Source organism: Xenopus laevis, chromosome 5S (assembly GCF_017654675.1).
Source record: "Xenopus laevis strain J_2021 chromosome 5S, Xenopus_laevis_v10.1, whole genome shotgun sequence".
Classification (NCBI taxonomy): Eukaryota; Metazoa; Chordata; class Amphibia; order Anura; family Pipidae; genus Xenopus; species Xenopus laevis.
In genome coordinates, this window is record NC_054380.1 from 92269401 (window position 1) to 92291506 (window position 22106).

Genomic DNA, 22106 nt, shown 5'->3' on the forward strand with positions numbered 1-22106 from the left:
CAAACTAAGATATAATTAATCCATATTGGAAGCAGAACCAGCCTATTGTTAATGTTTACATGATTTTCTAGTAGACTTAATGTAAGATCCAAATTACAGAAAGATCCATTATCCCAAAAGCCTCCGGTCCTGAGCATTCTGGATAACAGGTCCCATACCTGTATTGGGTTATTTATATGAGAGCCATGTGAACTATTAAGATGGACCCTGTTATATTGTATACTATGTATCTGGTATGTATGTCAATTTGACTTTAAATAGGGTATGATGTCATTAGGCTAATGCTGCTTGAAAAAACGGGCAGAAGCTTCAAAACATTGTATGTATGTTTGGCAAAGTAAAGCTTTTTTTGTTTCACAAAAATAAGGAGTATGGACTTTTTTTTTATTATATATATATATATATATATATATATATATATATATATATATATATATATATATATATATATATATATATATATAATATCACCTTGAGAAAGGCTAGAGTGCTAGCCGAAATGTTAGTTGTTATTTTTGACTAATAAACACCATTATGTGTGTTTGTGTGTGTAATTTGTATGTGTGCATATGGTGTGCAGCCCTGTATATTAAACAATAGATTAATAGAACAGATATGACAAAAAATACATATACTGAACATTCAAGATTAAGTGCCAAGTGTTAACAGAGTTTACAATCTAAGTAGGGGATTAAACCTCCTATACAATGTAATCTTCCCAGTATACTGTATATGGTATGGTTGTCTGGTATATATAAAAAAAATGTTGGCTTATATGACATATATGTAATTTCTACATAGTACTTCATTATTCAGCTGTCTAATCATTTCAGGCTGTTTTGTACTCTGCTGGCCTAAATACCTAAATTATAAAAATGTAAAAAACAAAGTCTTGAACAGATATAGTACTGTATATAAATGCTGACATTTCAGTGTTTTTACTCTTTTGATGCAGCACAAATTGATATATTTTGGAAAATAATGTTACAATGTTTGAATAAAGACATTAAAAACAGATTTTTTTAATTGCAAATACAATTGTTTTGTCCTATGAATGTAAAGCTCCTGTTTCCAGCCTACCACCTTGCTCCTGTGACAGCTGTCAGTAACTATATTAGATGATTATACTATATACTCTTCCTCATTCCTCTGCACCATAGTGCAACTATGGAGGTCCTGGTTAGAAATTCTCAGGCGATCAGTTTGCAGCCATACAAGGGCCATTAAGCTACTAAGAGATGAGTCAGCAGCTAAAATCAGTCTGTGTATTGCCTGTAGTCTACTACTTTTAGAGACGTTAGTATCTAGTAAATATAGAACTTATAGAATACATATTACCACATTCTCACCCCATAGCTATTCTTAGCTGTCACAAATTATATCCAGATCATTAAAATCAGGGCTAGCCATCACTGTAACTAAGGAATAATAGGTTAACTGTATGTACATACAGTGTGGCTTGCTTATCAATATCAAACATGTGGTTTGCTTATCAATATCAAACATGCTAAATGTCAGGGCTAAATAAACAAGCGTTAATAACTCTATGGCAACAGTAATTACTGTTATTAGAATGCCTTTAAACTGTTAGTCGTTGCTATCAGATTTCAGTCATACAAATAACACCATTTTTATTCATGTCTATACATCACTTTGATTACGGAGTTGTGTTTATAGTGCATTTAACACCCTCTTCTGTCTAATCTCTAAACACATAAGGGGTCATTTTAATCACAAAGACAGTGTGCAAAATCAGAAAAAACAGATGTATTCAGGATGAGAACTAGGAGTAAGCAGAAAAAGCATGTGCCTGGCCCGCATGGACATTTCTATACCCCCTGTTCTGCTTAACGTCTGCCACAAGGAATGATTAAGCTGTAAAGCTTTTTGATTCAAATTTGCAACCTAATTTAAAAAAAATAACTTACTCCTGGGACTCAACGGTGCTGGCTGCCCCACACCTAAAGTCCTCAGTCTTATTTCAAAGTGCAGTTCATGCACCCCTTTGTGCTTTATTACAGTTAGTTACATAGTTACATCGGGTTTAAAAAAAGACAAAGTCCATCAAGTTCAACCCCTCCAAATGAAAACCCAGCATCCATACACACACCCCTCCCTACTTTCACATAAATTCTATATACCCATACCTATACTAACTATAGAGTTTAGTATCACAATAGCCTTTGATATTATGTCTGTACAAGAAATCATCCAAGCCATTCTTAAAGGCAGTGATCCCCAAGTGATCCACAACCAGTAGCTCGTGAGCAACATGTTGCTCTCCATCCCCTTGGATGTTGCTCCCAGTGGCCTCAAAGCAGGTGCTTATTTTTGAATTCCAGGCTTGGAAGCAAGTTTTAATTGCATAAAAACAAACTATAGTGCCAAGTAGAGCCTCTTGTAGGCTGCCACTCTTGTCAGTCCACATAGGGGCTAACAAATAGTCAATCCCAGCACTTATTTGGCACCCCAAGGGACTTTTTTATGCTTGTGTTGCTCCCCAACTCTTTTTACATTTGAATGTGGCTCATGAGTAAAAAAAGGTTGGGGACCCCTGCTTAAAGGCATTAACTGAATCAGCCATCACAACATCACCCGGCAGTGCATTCCACAACCTCACTGTCCTGACTGTGAAGAACCATCTACACTGCTTCAAATTAAAGTTCTTTTTTTCTAGTCTGAAGAGGTCACCTCTGGTACAGTGATCCTCTTTATGGGTAAAAAGGTCCCCTGCTATTTGTCTATAATGTCCTCTAATGTACTTGTAAAGTGTAATCCTGTCCCCTCGCAAGAGCCTATTTTCCAGAGAAAACAACCCCAACCTTGACAGTCTACTCTCGTAATTTAAGTCTTCCGTCCCTCTAACCAATTTAGTTGCACGTCTCTGCACTCTCTCCAACTCATTTATATCCCTCTTAAGGACTGGAGTCCAAAACTGAACTGCATACTCCAGATGAGGCCTCACCAGGGACCTATAAAGAGGCATAATTATGTTTTCATCCCTTGAATTAATGCTCTTTTTTATGCAAGACAGAACTTTATTTGCTTTAGTAGCCACAGAATGACACTGCCCAGAATTAGACAACTTGTTATCTACAAAAACCTCTAGATCCTTGTTCTTTTATACTTTCTCCCCAGTTCTTCGTAAATAAATGCTATACTGCTGTCCTAATTTATGCTTCCACCAGCTACTCATCATTTGCCGCTGCATGTGAGCACAGGGGTGGGGGGGGGGAGTAAGGCTGGAATTGTGAGCTGCTCCCAAAACTCTATGTGTGGGGGCCCTGAGAAATGTGTTTGCAGTGGGTCCAGCTCCATAACATTGTTCCACTGCTTTGGATCTACTAATGTACTAAAAATATTCTTTATTTATGAGTCCAATATTCCCTTTTCCTATTGACATTCAGTATCTAGAAGCAAAGGAGTTTACAGACAAGTGCAAGGCAGAGCATTGTGGGAGCACACTAACTTTTGTTCTTGAGTGACAAATAATTTTGTGGATGTGGACATGTATTGGCCAACCTCCAGCTTGTCCCTCATAAATATAATAAGTGCTGCCAAATGCAGGTATGGCTTTAGGCAATGGAGAAGAGCATTTTTTACACTCCATATTAAATTGCACAAACCTGCACAAACCTGGAGGCGAATGAAAAGTGGAAAAAATTTGATAGATGTTTGCACATATTACACTTCCCACACTTCCAGTTGTAAATGTGCCCTGTTTGTTTACAGTATAAGGCAGGGATCCCCAACCTTTTGAACCCGTGAGCAACATTCAGAAGTAAAAGGAGTTGGGGAGCAACACTTACATGAAAAATGTTCTTGGGCTGCCAAATAAGTGCTGTGATTGGCCATTTGATAGCCTCAATGTGGATTGTCCACCTCCATTGAGACTCTGTTTGACAGTACACCTCGTTTTATACAACCAAAACTTGCCTCCAAGCCTGGAATTCATAAATAAGCACCTGAAGCTAATACATTTTGAGGCAACTGGGAGCAACATCCAAGGGGTTGGAGAGCAACATGTTGCTCACGAGCTACTGGTTGGGGATCACTGGTATAAGGCAAGGACCCATAACCCACTTGGAGGTCCAGATAAAAGTCTGACATTTGACAATCATAGGTAATACAGATGTAAACAATGACTTACTGTTCTATGGTGTATCCACTGACTGTGGCTGTATTCCAATGTACCTCCCAGCTCAGTGGTTAGCTGGCTTTTATCAATGTATCCATGAAGATCAGAAACCGAGTTTATCATTACAATCTGTAAATATGTATTAAGATAATATTAATAAAATAAATATAAATATAAATAGGGGAAAAAATATTGCCAGCCCACAAATTCAGTCTAAGGGGCAGATTTACTAAGGGTCGAATATCGAGGGTTAATTAACCCTCGATATTCGACCAGGAACTAAAATCGTTCAACTTCGAATATCGAAGTCGAACGATTTAGCGCAAATCCTGCGATCGAACGATCGAAGGATTATTCGTTCGATTGAACGATTAAATCCTTCGAATCGAACGATTCGAAGGATTTTAATTCAACGATCGAAGGAATATCCTTCGATCAAAAAAACGCAGGCAAGCCTATGGGGACCTTCCCCATAGGCTAACATTGAGTTTGGTAGCTTTTAGCTGCCGAACTAGGGGGGCGAAGTTTTCCTTAAAGAGACAGTACTTCGATTATCGAATGGTCGAACAGTCGAACGATTTTTAGTTCGAATCGTTCGATTCGTAGTCGAAGTCGTAGTCGAAGGTCGAACTAGCCCATTCGATGGTCGAAGTAGCCAAAAAAACACTTCGAAATTCGAAGTTTTTTTAATTCGAATCCTTCACTCGAGCTTTGTAAATGTGCCCCTAAGTGTATACAAATGAAGTGTAACACATTTGGCTAAAATATACAAGCTTATGTGCCATGTCAAAGCCCCTCATGAGTCCTACACTGTCTATTTGTATACTAAATTACCTATGTTTTTTACCCTAGCAAAGCCCTAGTTGAATCAAAGAGTCAGTCGCTCCATTGTTATTTTGTGAAATATATTGGATGGTTATGAAGAATGTGATTGGTTGCTACTACCGTACATCACACGAACATCAGTGGCAATATGGGCAGGTGGAGACGAGATGAAAATACACGCTTACCGGTACCTTCATTTTAAAGTCATCTCGGTAGAGTTTCATGCCAATATCAGAGATCGTCCTCTGGATGAAACGGGATGGGCGCAGAATGAATACGAGTTGCAGATTTCCTGGGAATGCTCCCTGGTGGGAATTAAATGTATTATTACAAACTGTTTTGCCAACTCTTCGCTGTATATCAGGCCCTTTAGTACTAAATTATTCTATGACTGAAGTGTATCAATCAAGTGCTAAAAAGTAAGTGAAGGTCCATTGAAAAGATGTACTGATTCTTGTCTGAGTGTAAACAAAATGAAATCCCTCAATTACCTCTAAAGCAAGAATACATTCCCTGCAGCTTTCCAGGTAATGTTAAAGAAATAGCACACAGGGAATTTTGCCCTGAAATACATTAGTATTGTTGCCACTTAGGGTTGCCACTTGGCCGGTATTTTACCGGCCTTGTCGGTGAAAATGATGATTGATCCCAATGTTATTAATAGGGAAAAATGATAAATATATAGGAAGGCCGATATTTTTTTCCGGAAAAGGTGGCAACCCTATTGCCACTGTAAACAGCTGCCTGTAAAACTGTCCATTTACATAATCGTGTGAAAATACTCCAACAAAACACCCTGTCCCACTGTCCTTAGCCTACAATTCTAAGCATAACCTGATCAAAATAGCTTATCAATTGGATTGGCAGTGATTGTATCCCAAAGTAATCTATAATTTATAGTTTATTTTGGGATACAGTCACTACCATTTCAATTTATTGTACTAGTAAGCACAATTAACACCATGTTAACAGTCAGATAATGACCTATGTTTGTTGTTCCAAACCAAAAATAATTCTTTGATAGTAAACTGGAAGCAGCCTTAGGGTGAATATCTCGGGGAAGGCATGGCATTTGCTACAGTCTTTGAAATTATTTAAAAATAGTTTGTATTCTAACACTAGGGGGCACATTTACTAAGGGTCAAATTTCCAGGGTTAATTAACCCTGGATGTTCGACCATCGAAGTAAAATCCTTCGACTTCGAATATCAAAGTCGAAGGATTTACCGCAATTCGATCGAACGTTGAAATCCTTCGAATCAAACAATTCGAAGGATTTCAATTCATCGATCGAACGATTTTCCTTCGATCACAAATTTGCCTAGAAAGCCTATGGGGACCTTCCCCATAGGCTAACATTGGTGCTCGGTAGGTTTTAGGTGGCGAAGTAGGTGGTCAAAGTTTTTTTTAAAGAGACAGTACTCCGACTATCGAATGGTCGAATCGTTTGAATCGTTCGTTTCGAAGTCGAAGTCGATGGTCGAAGTAGCCAAAAAAATACTTAAAAATTCGAAGTATTTTTTATTCTAATCCTTCACTCGAGCTTAGTAAATGTGCCCCCTAATGTTGCCATTTTGATTTGGTTCTCCAATCATGCTTACACCCCCAACAGGCCTCAAAGTGAGGTCTAGCACAAGAACTGATATCTGGTTATTAAAAAGGGGGAAGGGGCTACAGAATAGTCTATGGACTTTGTTCTTTATAAATAATAAAGGCACATCTCTCCAAGTGGTCATCTAAAATAGAGAATAACTAAAGCTTCACTTGCTATTGCCACAAGTTTCATCATGCCTTACAGATGTACATAATTGTCCAGCTTTGGAGAATTATTACCTTTATGGTAGCAGCAATTTGCCTACATGGACTACCAAATTGGCAGGAGTACAGTGAATGTAAAGCACTGGTTATTCCCAGTCCTACTGCTTGTCATATCCTCTTTTCCTTGTCAAAATTGCCATTGTGCATCTGTATACAGGTCAAAACCTGTATAAAACCTGGAGAAAAAAACCTGAAGAAAACCGCTTAATAAAGCTGTACATGGGGATTTAATTTATTCACTTACTGCTATTCTTGTCAGGGATGCTTTGACTGAGCTCCACTTATCTTTCCTTCTGTCAATCACAATGATGAACCCAATACTGGCAGCTTCAAGACTAAAACATAAGAAATATAGTAATACTGAGATTAATAAGGAAATAAGTGTTTTTATTAGTTTACAAATGTGAAGACATATTTGAAAGCGGATATATATAATATCCTGTTGCAGAGCCCTTATTTTAATATGTTTTAATTGTGCGCTCAGTTATGCCTCTATACATTGTTCCTTGACCAAAACCATTCCTTAACCACTTTCAAAGTAAAGTTATCAAATAACTTGAAAATTCAGGGACACGTCTAGAAAATCCAGCTAGCAGGGCAGCACTGAAACTTAATTTCAGTGCATGTAGTGTAGCTCTGCAACATGCTTTTACTGTAAGGGGCTGATTCACTATGGGTCGAATATCGAGGGTTAATTAACCCTCGATATTCGACTAGGAATTGAAATCCTTCGACTTCGAATATCGAAGTCGAAGGATATAGCGCAAATGCTACGATCGTGCGATTGAAGGATTATTCCTTCGATCGAACGATTAAATCCTTCGAATCGAACGATTCGAAGGATTTAAATCCAACGATCGAAGGAATATCCTTCGATCAAAAAAAGTTAGGCAAGCCTATGGGGACCTTCCCCATAGGCTAACATTGACTTCGGTAGCTTTTAGCTGCCGAAGTAGGGGGTCGAAGTTTTTTTTAAAGAGACAGTACTTCGACTATCGAATGGCCGAATAGTCGAACGATTTTTAGTTCGAATCCTTCGATTCGTAGTCGTAGTCGAAGGTCGAAGTAGCCCATTCGATGGTCTAAGTAGCCCAAAAAATACTTTGAAATTCGAAGTTTTTTTACTTCGAATCCTTCACTTGAATTTAGTGAATCGGCCCCCAAGTGTCCCTGAATTTTAAGTGCTCGGTAGTGACGTGCGAATCTGACCCATTTCGCTTTGCCAAAAATTTGAAAAATCACCAAAATTCATTGAAGTCTATGGGCATCAAATTTTTTTGGTCGCATGACAATTTTTTTTCACCCATTGGAGTCTATGGGCATAATTCTTTTGGCTCACTGGGTAACCTCATTTCAAAGCACTCGTATCATTTATAACACTGTTCACACACAGGTCAATAACATCAGGAGAAGGTAGAGGACTTAGATTGTCAGTACATTTGGCCCTTTTTTGAATAGACACACAAATGTCAATCAAAGTATTTTTGAGACAGAAACATACTCTATTAAACAGGTAAGAAAATGTGATGGCTTGAGTTAGCATGTGCTTATACAGGCCATAGTGGTAAGACATGGCCTGAGCTCCCAGTTCTACACTCATTTGATTCCCAAGACAATTCTTTCTCGGTGGCAAACGTCCAGCAGGAGTTTAGCACTGGAACAAAAATCTAAAAATAGTGTAGCCTTAATAAATGCAAATTGTAATGTTTGCTAATGTACACCGCAAGTTGAAATATAACCAGCACCCGGAATGCGAATTTATTAAATTAATGCAAATATAATCCAAAAATAAATCTTAAACTGCACGCCAAATATAGAATGGCTAAAGCATTATGAGGTCATTTAGGCTCATGGTTCAGGTGCTTTATTCTCCTCCATATGGTGAAGCAGCTTTTGTCTCCTGATATGGACTTTCCCCTTCATCTTTTAAGCACTGGTCCAATCTTGAAAAAATTTCTGCTTTAAGGAAGGAGCACGAAAATAACATTGTGGCTCTGCGTATGGTCTGCCAGTAAAACAAATAAAACATATTCTGTATTTTAGTAATACATGTTTTGTGCATTCCAAAACTGTTAAAAAAATTAATTTTAAGCAATTTTCACAAATTTCCAAAATACATTATTTAATGGTTTTAAATAATTTGTAATTGAAAGCAGTATCTGTTAAGCAGGACTAAGTTTCTTACCCAAGTAGCTGAACAGGCAAATTTGAGATCTTAACACTGCACTATAAAACTTTTTAATTTTATTGGATAATGCTGTGACTCTTTTGTTTTGAGCATGGACTAATCCTGCTCCGTAAAGTCCTCCCAGTATTTGCTAATCCTATCCTGTTCTGTGGTTCTGACACATAACATTATAATTGCCAAAAGATAAATCTTCCACGTGTTGCCAGAGGGAAATTGTGGGTAGCCCTTACATCCTTTTGGCAAATTATCACAGCCAGGGTATACATTTACCACTGTCTTCTTTCAAATTCCACTTGGTTTTCAGATGACGCAGGGTTTGAAAGCCAAATGAGGCATCACAAAACCTGTACTACCAGCTAAGGCACATTTTGTGCACTGTGCAACAGTTATCCTATAAATAATTCACGAAACTCAGTGCCTTGAAGCAAATACTGTAATTGGAGTGACTGGTAATAATTTGGCCTCACCCTGGCTGATATTGATATGATGCCATACCATATTTTTCTTTTATTAGATAAGAATATTATTGAGCATTAAGACCTGACAAGACTAGAACCTTACATGGACAGGTATGTACAAACCCTTGGCTGAGGCGCAAGAGGCTTTGGAAGTTCTTTGTTATAACTTGTTTTGTTATTTTTCTTCCTCTTTGCCAGTGCTTATCTTTGCACTCTGCTGCCATTCCATCGGATGCAGCTGCAAGTAACTGCCCAATATATAAACCTGCCTCCTTGCTCCTCTTCCTGCTTAAAGTGATATTCACACTAAAAAACTACTTTTTAAAATATGAATGTGCATTAAAAGTTACCTATAGGTAATGCTGATCATTTTTTGCTGAGAGGTTTGTTTTTGTAAGTAATTGTTAGCTGAAGTTCCTAAACCTGACAGTTTTGCCAACCTGACTATCCCATTTCAGCCTGTCAGTTAAAGTTTCTAATGCTCACGGACTCCTGCTGCACAAATATGGCAGCCCAAAAGAGAACAAGAAAGAGAAAGAACTGACCCATATATTTGCACCCTCCCATCAAAGCATGTCCACAAGCTTGTATTTATACACCATTAAACTTAACTTTTATTACTGATAAATAATATAAAAAAGTCCAGTGATAATTAAAACATGGTTAGGACCGGGGAGATGTATTAACTTGGGGTAGTGGGCTGGTGGTACGGATAAGTGGTAAATGTATGCTAGTGGAGGTCACCCCAAAAAACTCTGTTTAAACACTATTCAGTATTAAATATGGGGGTAATCGGGGTAGTAGACTACATGCAATGTTATACAACACAAATCGCCCCCTTAGAAGCACATAATCCAAAGGGTCATTGGGGCCTAAATCGGTGGGGTTGTGTAAGTCACTCACTTAGTTAGCACCCCCGATGTGTACAACATTAGTATGGGTAGAGGTGCTGCTAATCGTTGGAGAGGCAGGCTTGGTAAATCCCAGAGTTTGCATCTCTATTGGAACAACCCCCGTTGTGCAGCCCTTGGTCAGCCAACCCCTTCACTCACAGCACAACCCTCCCAATTGGCAGATATCTGCTCTGATATGAGCGTTGAAGCTTCCACCTGAAGCAGTACCTTGTAAACCAACTCCTTCACCCACAGCGTAGCCCCCCAATTGGCAAAGCTGCCTTAAGTTACAATTGGCAAAAGTTGCCTTAAGTTACAATTGGCAAAAGATGCCTTAAATTATGAGAAGGTGGTGGTTGCAGAGAGTTATAGTTGCAGGTTGCGTGCTGCTATGCTATGCAGAGAGTTGTAGTTGCAGGTTGCGTACTGCTATGCAAAATTAGTGGGAAATGCCTGTAAAAACCACTTCCATACCAACCCCTTCACCCACCACAACATGCCCTCCCAGTTAGAGGTGTCAGCCCCTTATTTTCGTCCGTTCCGGTGCACTGCCTAACCAATTTTAAAATTAATAGAGCGCCTGATGCGCTTTTCACCCAAATCTAATGGCATTTGTCAAAGGCTTTTTTATCTTATTTATCAGTAATAAAAGTTACGTTTTAATGTTGGATAAATACGAGCTTGTGGACATGCTTTGATGGAAGGGTGCAAATATATAGGTCAGTTCTTTCTCTTTCTTGTTCTCACGTGACCCTGCACACCATCTTCTGTTTTTCTCATCTGATGGGAGGTGCTCCCCAACTTCTTTTCTACAAATATGGCAGCCCCCTCATAGGCGATCACAGGGAGTCAGATAGGTTAAGTAAAAGCATTGGGCAAATACTTTATGGCAAAATTATAAGAAGCATGCAAAGTCAATTTTATGGTAGATGTAAAAAAAGATTCAATTTCTGGTGTCAGTATCTCTTTAAAGCTGGATCATTGAGCAATTTTCTGAGATCAATCATCCTGGGTTTCTGCCTATATCCTTGTCCTTTACTGTCCTAGTTCCTAGTTTGATCCCTGTCCTGCTACATAGACTTGCTCTTGTTTACTGGCTGCCTTAACCCTTGGCCTGCCGCACAGTCTTGTTTGCCCCATGCGCGAATCTCTTCCTGCCATACAGCCTTATTAATGTCTGCCCTGACCTGCCTCTGCCATTGCACCTTGTACAGAATTTGCTGATTGTTCAGTATTTATTTATTAATTCATCTTGCGTTCACTGTAACATGTCAAGCCATTAACATGCATTACCAGATTTACACAGCACATTGACCAACCAATTCCTCACCTGTGGGATTTCCTGACAATATGGTGCCCTGTCTGCTTGGATGTAAACAAATACTATTTAGTTTAACCTTAAACACATATTTTTTATTTCATACTATCCTGTCATTCACTGCATTTCACACCTTTTTTACCTTTATATAAACTGTCAATGTAACACTGAAAGAGTTAGGCAACGGGCAACCAAGTCACTAAGGGGCTACAGTTCCTGCCAAAACAAGTTTACAGGTACTTTATTGGATCTGCAGGGTCGAGCTTAGAGAGAAGGATGCTTCATGGTTTTAGAAATCCTCCTATCTCAAAGCATTTTAGGAGAGAGGCAGCTAAAATGTTCATGGGAAATTCAAATTAAGCATGGGTGAGTAACACTGTGCCATATCTATTAACTACCCCCTGGGTGGCTGTGTAAGTTATTTTGTTATTTTGTTTTGGCAGGTGAAGCTCATGCGGGCTTTACAGAGCTAAGTGGCTTCCAAAAAATCCAGAGCTAAAACAGACAGGGGAAAACACTGCTGCAGACTGGTTAGATATTCATATTAAGTATGGAAAAGAAGACATGGGATTATCCCAGAGATGCAAAGCAGAAGTCTGAGCCAGAACAATGTATATATGTGAGCTAATGCTTCATACCAGTATTAAATATAAAACGTTGGTAAAATGAGCTGATGGCACTAGATGAGCAATATGATATTGCATTGGTGTTAGTTGGAATCTCTGGCACTAAAACATATGAATCGCAAAATCACTAGTGATGGGCGAATTTATTCGCCAGGCGCGAATTCGCCGCCAGCGAATAAATTCGCGAAACGCCCGCGAAAATTTGCGGCAAAAAAATCGCCGGCGTCAAAAAAAAATTTCCGAAAAAACGGACGCCAGCGCCAAAAACGGGTGCCGGCGTCGAAAAAACGGGCGCCGGCGTCAAAAACGGGCGCCGGCGTCAAAAACGAGCGCAAATTCGCCCATCACTAAAAATCACTGAAAATTGCAGGATAAGATCATTTCTGGAGATGACACGATGATTCATGTTTCAGCAGTGGAGATGCCCACTGACACCAAGAAAAAATGCTGGACCATCATAGCATCCCCACACTGCAGATTCTCAGGCATTCTCCTTTGTGCACTGAACACAGAAAATCAGTAGGTTTATGTTTTTTAATCTAATAAACCCAGAGCAGACCAACAATCTGAGGCTGCTAAACAGGTTTAACAAGCACAAATATTGTATGTTTTCCTACTGTAATACTCTGATTTACCATCCATTCTCCTGCCATGTTTATGCCATGAGTTTGCCATTCTTATCTCCCATCTTAGTACTGTAGTGGGAAATCTACAGAATTGCAGTATACTTTAAGTTTATTTTACATAAGCGTTTCTTCCTTTCATTGTAAAGAAAAAAAATAGCTCTGAAATAGATTTCTTCTTAAGAATAATTATTATCACAGCTAGGTTAGACATCCTTGCCCTTATACAGGGACTGAGGTTTGCAAGGTTTTGCTCAGTGAACATGAATAATGTAGATCTGGAGCTCACCTTGGAATGCTTGTTAAATATGTTACAACATTCAGGAAATCATCATCAGGGATTTCAGTAAAGCCTGGATTTTCTGGGAATGTTATTATAGGTGCTCCATCATTTCCTCTTCCTCCTGAAAGAAATATGTGAGTAAAAACAAACATGATACTAAAGTGACTGATGACTGTATGGGTGGAAACCGATATAGGTCCCACAGACTATAAACTAGGAATTTAAAAAGATATAGCAGCTCATGTATAATTCATTTACTGGTTCACATATAATAAATCAAAGCACAACATATCAAATGACATTGGTGCCACAAGGTTCTATAACTCTTCTCTTTTTTTTTTTTAACACATTTTGCTTCAACATTTCAGGAGGCCCATTTTGCAAATGAAACAGGTTTAAATGTTGTTTAGCCTTAAAAAGACTGTTTTACAGGACAGACCTTAATAAATATCAATTAAGTGAACTCAAAATCAAGATTCAGTAAAAATAAATTTCATGATACCCAGCATACAGTATAAGTTCAAATGAGAATGTTGTTTTTATTAGGAAGCAGTTACCTAGTACTACTAATAACTCATTATTTAGTAAAAGCAGTATAAACAAGCCTTCCAATATTGTGTTAATTTCTTACCCCCACCCTCATTTTGCCTTTTGCTCTTGCTAAGCTTATAAACCATAGCTCACTCACTTGTGGGTTATGACAAGTGTCACTAAGTATGCAGAATCTATGTTGAGGTCTGAGACTGATGGCAAAATATTCCCTGCATCACTGGAACACCCCACCCAACACACGCACCTCCTCCAGCATCTCTGATTCTTAGTAGAGGAAGCAATGTCTTTTAACAGAAACCCAACAGAGCACATGGAGTTCATTTCTGTAGTATGTCAGCGAGTGAAGTGCCCCTGACTTCCAATCGAAGGCATTCAGGCACATAGAAGAACAATGTTTTCAGTATTTACAACTCCAGAAGAAGAGGAACGTAATTTGCACTCTCCAGGTACCACTGCTGCTAAATATTTCAGATTCCCCTAACTGCCAAGTACCATCTCACCCCCTATATGTTTATGTTAATCTACTAGGCCCACTCTGACCATTTCCACACTGTAAGCTAGGCTCCCTTTCTATTTATGCCATTGAATATAATTCATAATTCATACATATAAAAACAGCAAAGACCGCAACCTGTCCTGTTACAAAACGGTAAACAAATTATTCTCTTTTTTCCACTATGAAAACAAAACTAATATATTTGTATATTATGCTGCCATTCAAAATGTGAATGTAGTCATCCAGTATATCAGCTATTTCTGACCCATTTGCTGCATTGTGCAGAGTCCAAAAGGACAAAAGAGGTTTTTAAATTAGCACTAAGCAGCATGCAGATCCTGGGCCGGCAGCAGGCCAAATGTGATGGGCCCAGAGCACACCAAGATTTTTCCCAGTGTCCCTTCATCCCAATACAACTCTGCTTCTGGTAAAGGGAGGTGTAAAAGTGTGACATGGAGGTGTGTGCCCATTTCTTATTCTTAACCTCACATGCCTAAGTATGATTAAATCCCTGAGTCTGTGCTTTTTTTTTTTTTATGATTCATGTAAATAGCAGACAGGATTTTCTCTGTTGACAGAGTAAACATCAGTTCCACCTAGTGTTTAATGACAGTAAAAATTAAACTGAGAAGGATATGGACCAGAAAATGCTTGTGTTTTCCCCATGTGTGCACTGATAAGCAGATATCATTCATTACTATTATTACACAGACATGGTGGCATTTTAGCCTCTGCTGGTGTTTTTCAGGTGCTATTAGTTTAATTAAGCCCCACCTTTTAAAGATCCACCTGCATTTAGTTCTTGTATTCATTTATATCACTTGCTCTTAAGAATATCACTGTGATTTAGTTGCAATACCAACTGCAAGTACTATAATACGTTTTAGTGGTATAGGCCGAATTTTTATTCATGAAAATGAAACTACCAGAATATTTCTTGCAAACAAATATTGATGCAGCTGGGAAAAAGCACTTTGAAATGTAAAATTGTATACTATGGGGAAGTAACAATTCCACTGAAATAACATTGGTGTCAAGACATTGTTATTGCTGTTGCCAGTTTGATGAAATATTAGTACTGCCATTTTCTGATTAATGTAGTTCTGCTTTTGCACAAGCACTCTATAAGAGATAGCAGATTTCAAGTCTGAGGCCCCATGCATAAACGAGCATAAATTAAATACATCCAACCTGCAGACCTCGAGCTGTTACTGAATTTTACTAGAACACAATACAGCTTAACAACACCTGGAGGGGTTCAAGTTGGATAGACCCGATGTAACCAATGCAACAAAAATCAGTCATTACACAGTGTCCTGAATGCTCAACAATGCCCTCTCACCCTACCCTCAAAACTAGCCCTTGTGCACTGCCATGTTGTACAGCAGCTGGTGGAAAATTGGGTAACTGGGTGCAAAATTACATGGCCATGTTTTTGTTTTTAAATATCCATATATATGCAGGTATGGTATATAATAGGCTGGTTTTGTTTTCAATAAGGATTAATTCTATTTTAGTTTGGATTAGGTATTATTATTACAGAGAAAAAGGATTTTTAAAAAATTGGATTATTTGATTATAATGAATGGGACACAGCCTTTCCATAATTTGGAGCTTTCTAGATAATGGGTCTCTGGATAATGGATACCATTCCTGTATATTTTTTTGTAATCTGCCTCTTCTCTAGACGAAAATTTCAAGAAATGCATGTCATTGCACACTGACCTTTAATATTTCATGTTGCAGAGGTCCAATTTCTTGCCTTTGCACCTTTTGCAAAGACACTACTCCTTTCCCAGTATGTACTAAAACCTGTAGGAATGCTACTGCTTATCTTTGAGGTCATTGTAGCTTAAGGCATTTACCTGACAATTCTACACAAACAAACAAAACCTTTCTACACCAAAGAATATATTTTGTCAGTGCGCAAGTGGACTTTAGTGAACAAACTATTTAAAGTAAAAAGCTATTATAATCAAGTCTTTGTTAAAGATGCTGCCTACTGTAATGGGGCACTGTTTATGCCATTACTTACATTATATGCAAATGACTTAACACTGTGGAAGGCCTAAATGTGATAAATTTTTTTATATAATACATGTGTTGTAGCTTACACTTTTACCAACAGCTACTAGACACCCCCTAATTATGCAGAACAGGATACACATATAACGCCTGCTACCTATTTGAACAATTAGTGTTTTATCCCTGATGTTTAGAACAGGAACTGTAACAGGACTAACTAAGCCTGCCTTACACATGGGTATTATACATACATATATATATGTATTGAAAGAGAGAAGATTTAACATGACCAGCTGCTAATGTGATAGCACTGCCACCTAATGGTTTAATCTAAGAAGTGGTTTGAGTTGTATTACTTCTCTGTGATCATATATTGCTACATATTTTATAGGACAAATCTTCAATAATTTCTGAAAATGACAGCTGCAACAGTACAACATATGTATGGCCACTAGGGGCAATTCTGTTATTGCTGTTTATGTGTAATGTATACAACTAGGTTTGCCTCAGCAACTGTAGGAACCTTTTTCCCAACATATGTCCCAATGGATTATGTGAAAAGGTGGAAGATGTCAGAATCCCCGTAAACTAGAGATGCACTGGATTCAGCTGGATCACATCCTTTTTTTGGCCAAATACTGAGTATCAAGTTGAATAATATAATGTGGCTTTAGTCCACTGGACACCTGAAGGGGTGACAATATTTTTCATATGCTGCAGTTTTTGGAGGGATCTTGCTCTGGTGCTCCCTACTGTAAACCCCATAGCCCTGCTCAACCCCCTCCCATTTACTTACCTATTATACACACAGGGGGTGTGAAATTACAAATTGGTGGCATTTTCAAACTATTTTTAAAATTTTAAAGCTTATCATTTAGGTCCCTGTGTTTCATTAAATTACAGGCAAATTGGTTATACATGAAGACATACAGGCATAAATCTTACCCGTTAAGCTAGCAAACTGTTTATGAAGCTGCTCTATGATGTCCACAGCCAGCAGTGGCCTTATCTCTTGCTGCATGATTTCATCTGCGGAGTCAAGCATAAGAAATAATATCAAATGTCTTACATGGACAAAGACATACAGCACTAATAAACCAATATAAATCATTTAGAACTTTTCACGTGGTTTCTACAATTTTGGCAAAAAAATATAAACAAAAAAAACACACAGTATGAACATTCCTAAGGGCTATGGCCCCCTGGGTATTTTCAATCATTGGGTGACAAACAAAGCTCCTGTCTCCGCCTGCCACCAATCCTAATACTAGTGAACAGAAAGAACCTTGTCTCACGGACATGAATTTAGTAGAGAATTTTGGAGCTGATGTCTACCTGTCATCACACTTTGCATTCAACAGGGCATTTTTCATTTACCGGTATATGGTGAGGTGTAAGGCAGAGATGGGCCCTGCTATTCTCTAGTAGACAGCTGACCTTAAACGAGAACTTTATGTTCTGGAAGAAAACAACTCAAAGATAAATGATATCCTAAAAATTCTAATCACATGTGACTCCACTAATAGCTCATATGTCCTGGTGTCGAAGTACTAAATATGGCAGTGAATGGTGTCTCTATGTAGGCAGACCTTCACTAAATCTTGTTATGCTGGAATCTCTTTCTTGTACACTTGTACTATTGAGCCCTATTCTCCATAACTGGCCCTCCTCTACATCCCCTTTACAGCTGGATTACCTCTGTTTTGGATACATATTAATCAGATTCAGTGGTAAAAAAGTTTTATAGCATGTTTGCTTTTGAAGTAATCTGTATATTAACATCTGCCTAAAGACTGGAAGATGTATGTCTTTCAATTACTGAATCAAATGCATCACTCATGCTGCTGGCATAAAAAAGGGCACTTGTTATTATTATAACACTTATAAATCACCCTCTGCAGCAAATTACCTTCCACACAATTAGCAGTTGTTGCTAACAGTAAATTGTCCCTTGAAGCCCGAAACATATTGTGTGGATGCAAAATAAACATTTAAACAGCAGTTATTCTGCCTTGATCTGGGATTGGCACACACACACTACTACTTTGTATGCCATACTCCAGTGACAGAGCATCAGGGGAATTACAGCTCTGGTAAAACTGGGATATGCACTAGGTATTGTGTGTTGGTCCAATGTTTGATTTCCAGCTAGGATAGAGGGAGCACTTGCAGGTCAAAACATTTGTTCTTTTCGTCATACACATCTTTACCAGGATAGCTAATTTCAGTACCAGTGGAACATGCGTCATGAGCAAATTGGATACATCCTCTCCTTGAAGAAAAAGCTATAATTATATGATCCTAAACCTAGTTACTGTTGTATACTGCCTACTGTAATTTAACCCCCTAGTAACTGCACAACTACAAGGGTACATTCAACCTTTTACTGTATATACCTGTGCACTGAAAATATGAGGATGGAATCTTGTTCTTCAAATTTAAAGTGCAGATATGTCACCTATAACCATAGCCCATGCAATAGGCCTGCTTAATAACCCTGAAGTATTTAATATCTACCCCAGATGCTTCTCACTCCCTGACTTCCAGTGAAGTGATACCTGAAACTACAGTACGAGATTCATAAGATGCAAGTCAGTTGCATGTGTTGCACAACATATCAAAGCACCCTGATATAAAACCTCCAGGTATTAATTGCCATGGTGCTCTTATGTTTATGCACTCTGTACTGTGTTTGCAACATCCACCTTATCCAGCAATACAGGCTTATGTCAGTGCAGTGAGCCAGTGTAGATCCCTTTGTAAAAACTGCTTTAAGAAGGTAGTTCAACTTTCAAACACTTTTTTTTGCACAGTGAAAGAAAATTTTAACTCTAATACACACTCTAAATGTGGCTATATACGCACCAATAATATCTTACGAAACTGTGCGTCTATGGCGGGAGATGAGTAGACCATTATTATCAGAAGACGTGAATATCGGTGGGCTAGTCAATCGGGCTGGCTGGAAAATTTGGATTGGGTGCCTTCAAATTCTACCTGTATGTCTGACAATTCAGCTTTAACAGTTAGGGGGTTATTTATCAAAGTCTGAATTTATCTCAATATTCTCTGCTACAAACTCCGATCAAATCCGCAGGGTTTTTAACACTTATTTATTATTACATTTTCACGAAAATTTGCTTAGTGGGAAAAAATTCGTATTTGTTTTTTTTTCTGATTTTCGCAATTTTTTCTGAATTTTCACCAGAAAACTCAGAAAACTTTGCGGTATTGCACGAAACCCAGCGCACGTCAAAAAAACATTGGGACTTTTCCCATTGACTTATATGCAACCTCGACAGGTCTGAGATGCTGGATTTTAAAGGAATTGTTCAGTGTAAAAATAAAAACTGGGTAAATAGATGGCTGTGCAAAATAAAACATGTTTCTAATATAGTTAGTTAGCCAAAAATGTAATGTATAAAGGCTGGAGTGATTTGATGTATAAAATGTCAGTCAGAGCACTACTTCCTGCTTTTCAGCTCTCTTGGTTTACACTGACAGGTTACCCTGGCTACCAGGCAGTAACCAATCAGAGACTTGAGGGGGGCCACATGGGTTTTTCCTGCACAGTAGACGCAAGGGGGCTGTACTCACACAGATGCATGTAAGCGCCAAATGCAGGTGGGATGCAGCTGGGTTGTCACCTTTTCTGGAATAAAATACCAGCCTTCCTAAATATTTATCTTTTTTGCCTATTGATAACATTGAGATTAACCATCTTTTTTACCGGCCAGGTGGAAACCATAGATGCAGCATGTTGCATTTCACCTGCATTTGGCGCATACATGTGTCTGTGTGAGTACAGCCCCCTTCACAATAATTGAGTGCGTCTACTCCTGCGCTCCCCTGTGGCTGAACGGAAGAAAGCACAACGCAATAGGTTCATTACCAAGAAATCTGGTCTCCTTTGAAATGATGATTAAAAATTAGTATCACCTCCTAATTGTTGCATTATGTGTTTGCCAGAAGAGTATACTGATCACTGTCCCAATCTACTGAGTAGATGAATAATTAAAGACCATCACCACAGGTTTCTGAAATCTTCAGCTCTGCTCCAGCAAATCCTAGCAGTCCCTCACCAAAAAAGATCCAGTGCTTTCTGTTGCATGTAAAGACCTTGCTAAGAGAGGGAAAAGGGCAGTCCAGGAAATGTAGAGCTGTGTGTCTATTTCCTTCAGACAGTCGGTGGCTTGCAGAGCGCTAAAAGCTGAGATAAAAGGCTCTGAAATATGATGTTGCTGTGATTTTAAAATGAAACCCAGCAGTGCCCACACTTAGCTTAATAAGCCGCATAACATAGCTTTCTCCTGCTTTATGTTGCAACTGATGGCGCATCATGAAATACGGGCAGAATTTGGCTGACACTTAGAATTTTAGAGCTGTGCTCATATAACATGTGTAACCCTTTCAGTGATGAAAATGCCCTTTATGCCTTCAGGGACATTTTTCCCCACACAGAACTAAAGACATTTTCAATTGTGCATAAAAGGTTCATTATACATGTATACGTGTATGAATCAATATTTACTAAATGCAAAAGTCTTGTATCTCACATGACTGTACAGCATATCACATGGACACTAGATTAAGATATGCACAAAGCTCCCATTCTAGCTTTGGCTTAAACACTAGTTTCTTCTTGATAACTTCTAGAAAGCACAGGAGGGTTAAACACCAGTTTTATATCATTATTGAAAGAAAATATTAATTAGATTTAAAGGAGAAGCAAGAGTGAAGTTCCTAGGGTAGGGGTACCAAATGGCACCCCAGTGATTATAATCCCTTACCTGCACCGGGCCAGGGTACTTCTGAACAAGCAACATGGGGCAATTGTCTTCTACCTGCTTCTTCCTTCTTTGTGCCAGATTCACATGCACAATAAAGCACAAAAGGCTGGCTGGGCATGCACATGGGCACGCAGGAGGGGGGCGAGGTGGCCTGCCAGGATGCCTAGGGCTCCCAGCCAGCTTGGCCTTGCTTTGCCAGGGACCACTAAAGAACTAAGAAGCGTAAAAATACGATCACTCTGTGGTGTGTTCTCAGAAGAACCCCGGCCCAGGGAAGTTTTCTGAAAACAGGAGCACTAGCCTGGGGTATCAGATAAGTAATTATAATCACTGGGGGTGCTTAACACTTGGCAAACCCAAGGGTTTCACCTTTCCTTTAAGCACATAGTGTATTCACTGTCTCGTAAGTACAATGAACTTCTAAATGAATATGGCAAAAATCAAACTGGAACGAATCAGAACATTACAACATTCAAAGAGCTAAACAAACTTGCATCATATAATTAAAATTCTCTGAAGAGCAGATAAGTTCAGTTTCTTTGTGAATTTATTCAGAGATGCATGGCATGAACGTATCTGCTCTCCAGTGAATTTAAATTATTACATGATACATTTAACCTGGACTTGGCAAAACCAGATCACTGTCTGATAGAGCAAGTGGCCTCAGTGGCTTCAAAGAACATTTTATTTTGTACATTCTAAACCAACTTGTAGCCTGTCAGGAAGTTTGAATGGTTTAAGGTTAGTATACAGTAAGCCTGTGGCAAATCAGAGAATTAGTAAGAGGCATTAATTTATGGTGCAGGCCAAGGAAGCAAATTTTCACTGGAAGGGTTGTGAATTGCTCTAATAGAATTTTTGATTCTATCCCTATAAAATATACACCTCAACAATAGCATATTGGCTGTGTGGAACCCAGGACTGGACTTGGATTCAAAATAGGCCCTGGCATTCCTTGTACTCAGAGGCCCACACAGCCCCCAGACCACTTAGTAGTCACTTTCTCTGGCATCTTATAGCAGCCCCTCTGGCATTTGCCAGAACCCACAGATTGCCAGTCCGGGCCTGAACCT

General features: G+C 38.7%; 1 protein-coding gene across 4 annotated transcripts in view; it reads right to left on the reverse strand.

Moving 5' to 3' along the window:
• The window catches only part of LOC108717446 (guanine nucleotide exchange factor DBS-like), a 186741-nt gene that overhangs the window by 139958 nt on the left and 24677 nt on the right, over positions 1-22106 (reverse strand). For all 4 annotated transcript variants that reach the window (XM_018264694.2, XM_041564799.1, XM_041564798.1 and 1 more), the window contains exons 2-6: positions 17189-17272; positions 13177-13291; positions 7026-7116; positions 5149-5268; positions 4151-4267 (exon numbers count right to left, since the gene is read on the reverse strand). In XM_018264694.2, the coding sequence (XP_018120183.2) occupies positions 4151-4267; positions 5149-5268; positions 7026-7116; positions 13177-13291; positions 17189-17272 (527 nt within the window). The remainder of the gene's footprint in view (positions 1-4150; positions 4268-5148; positions 5269-7025; positions 7117-13176; positions 13292-17188; positions 17273-22106) is intronic.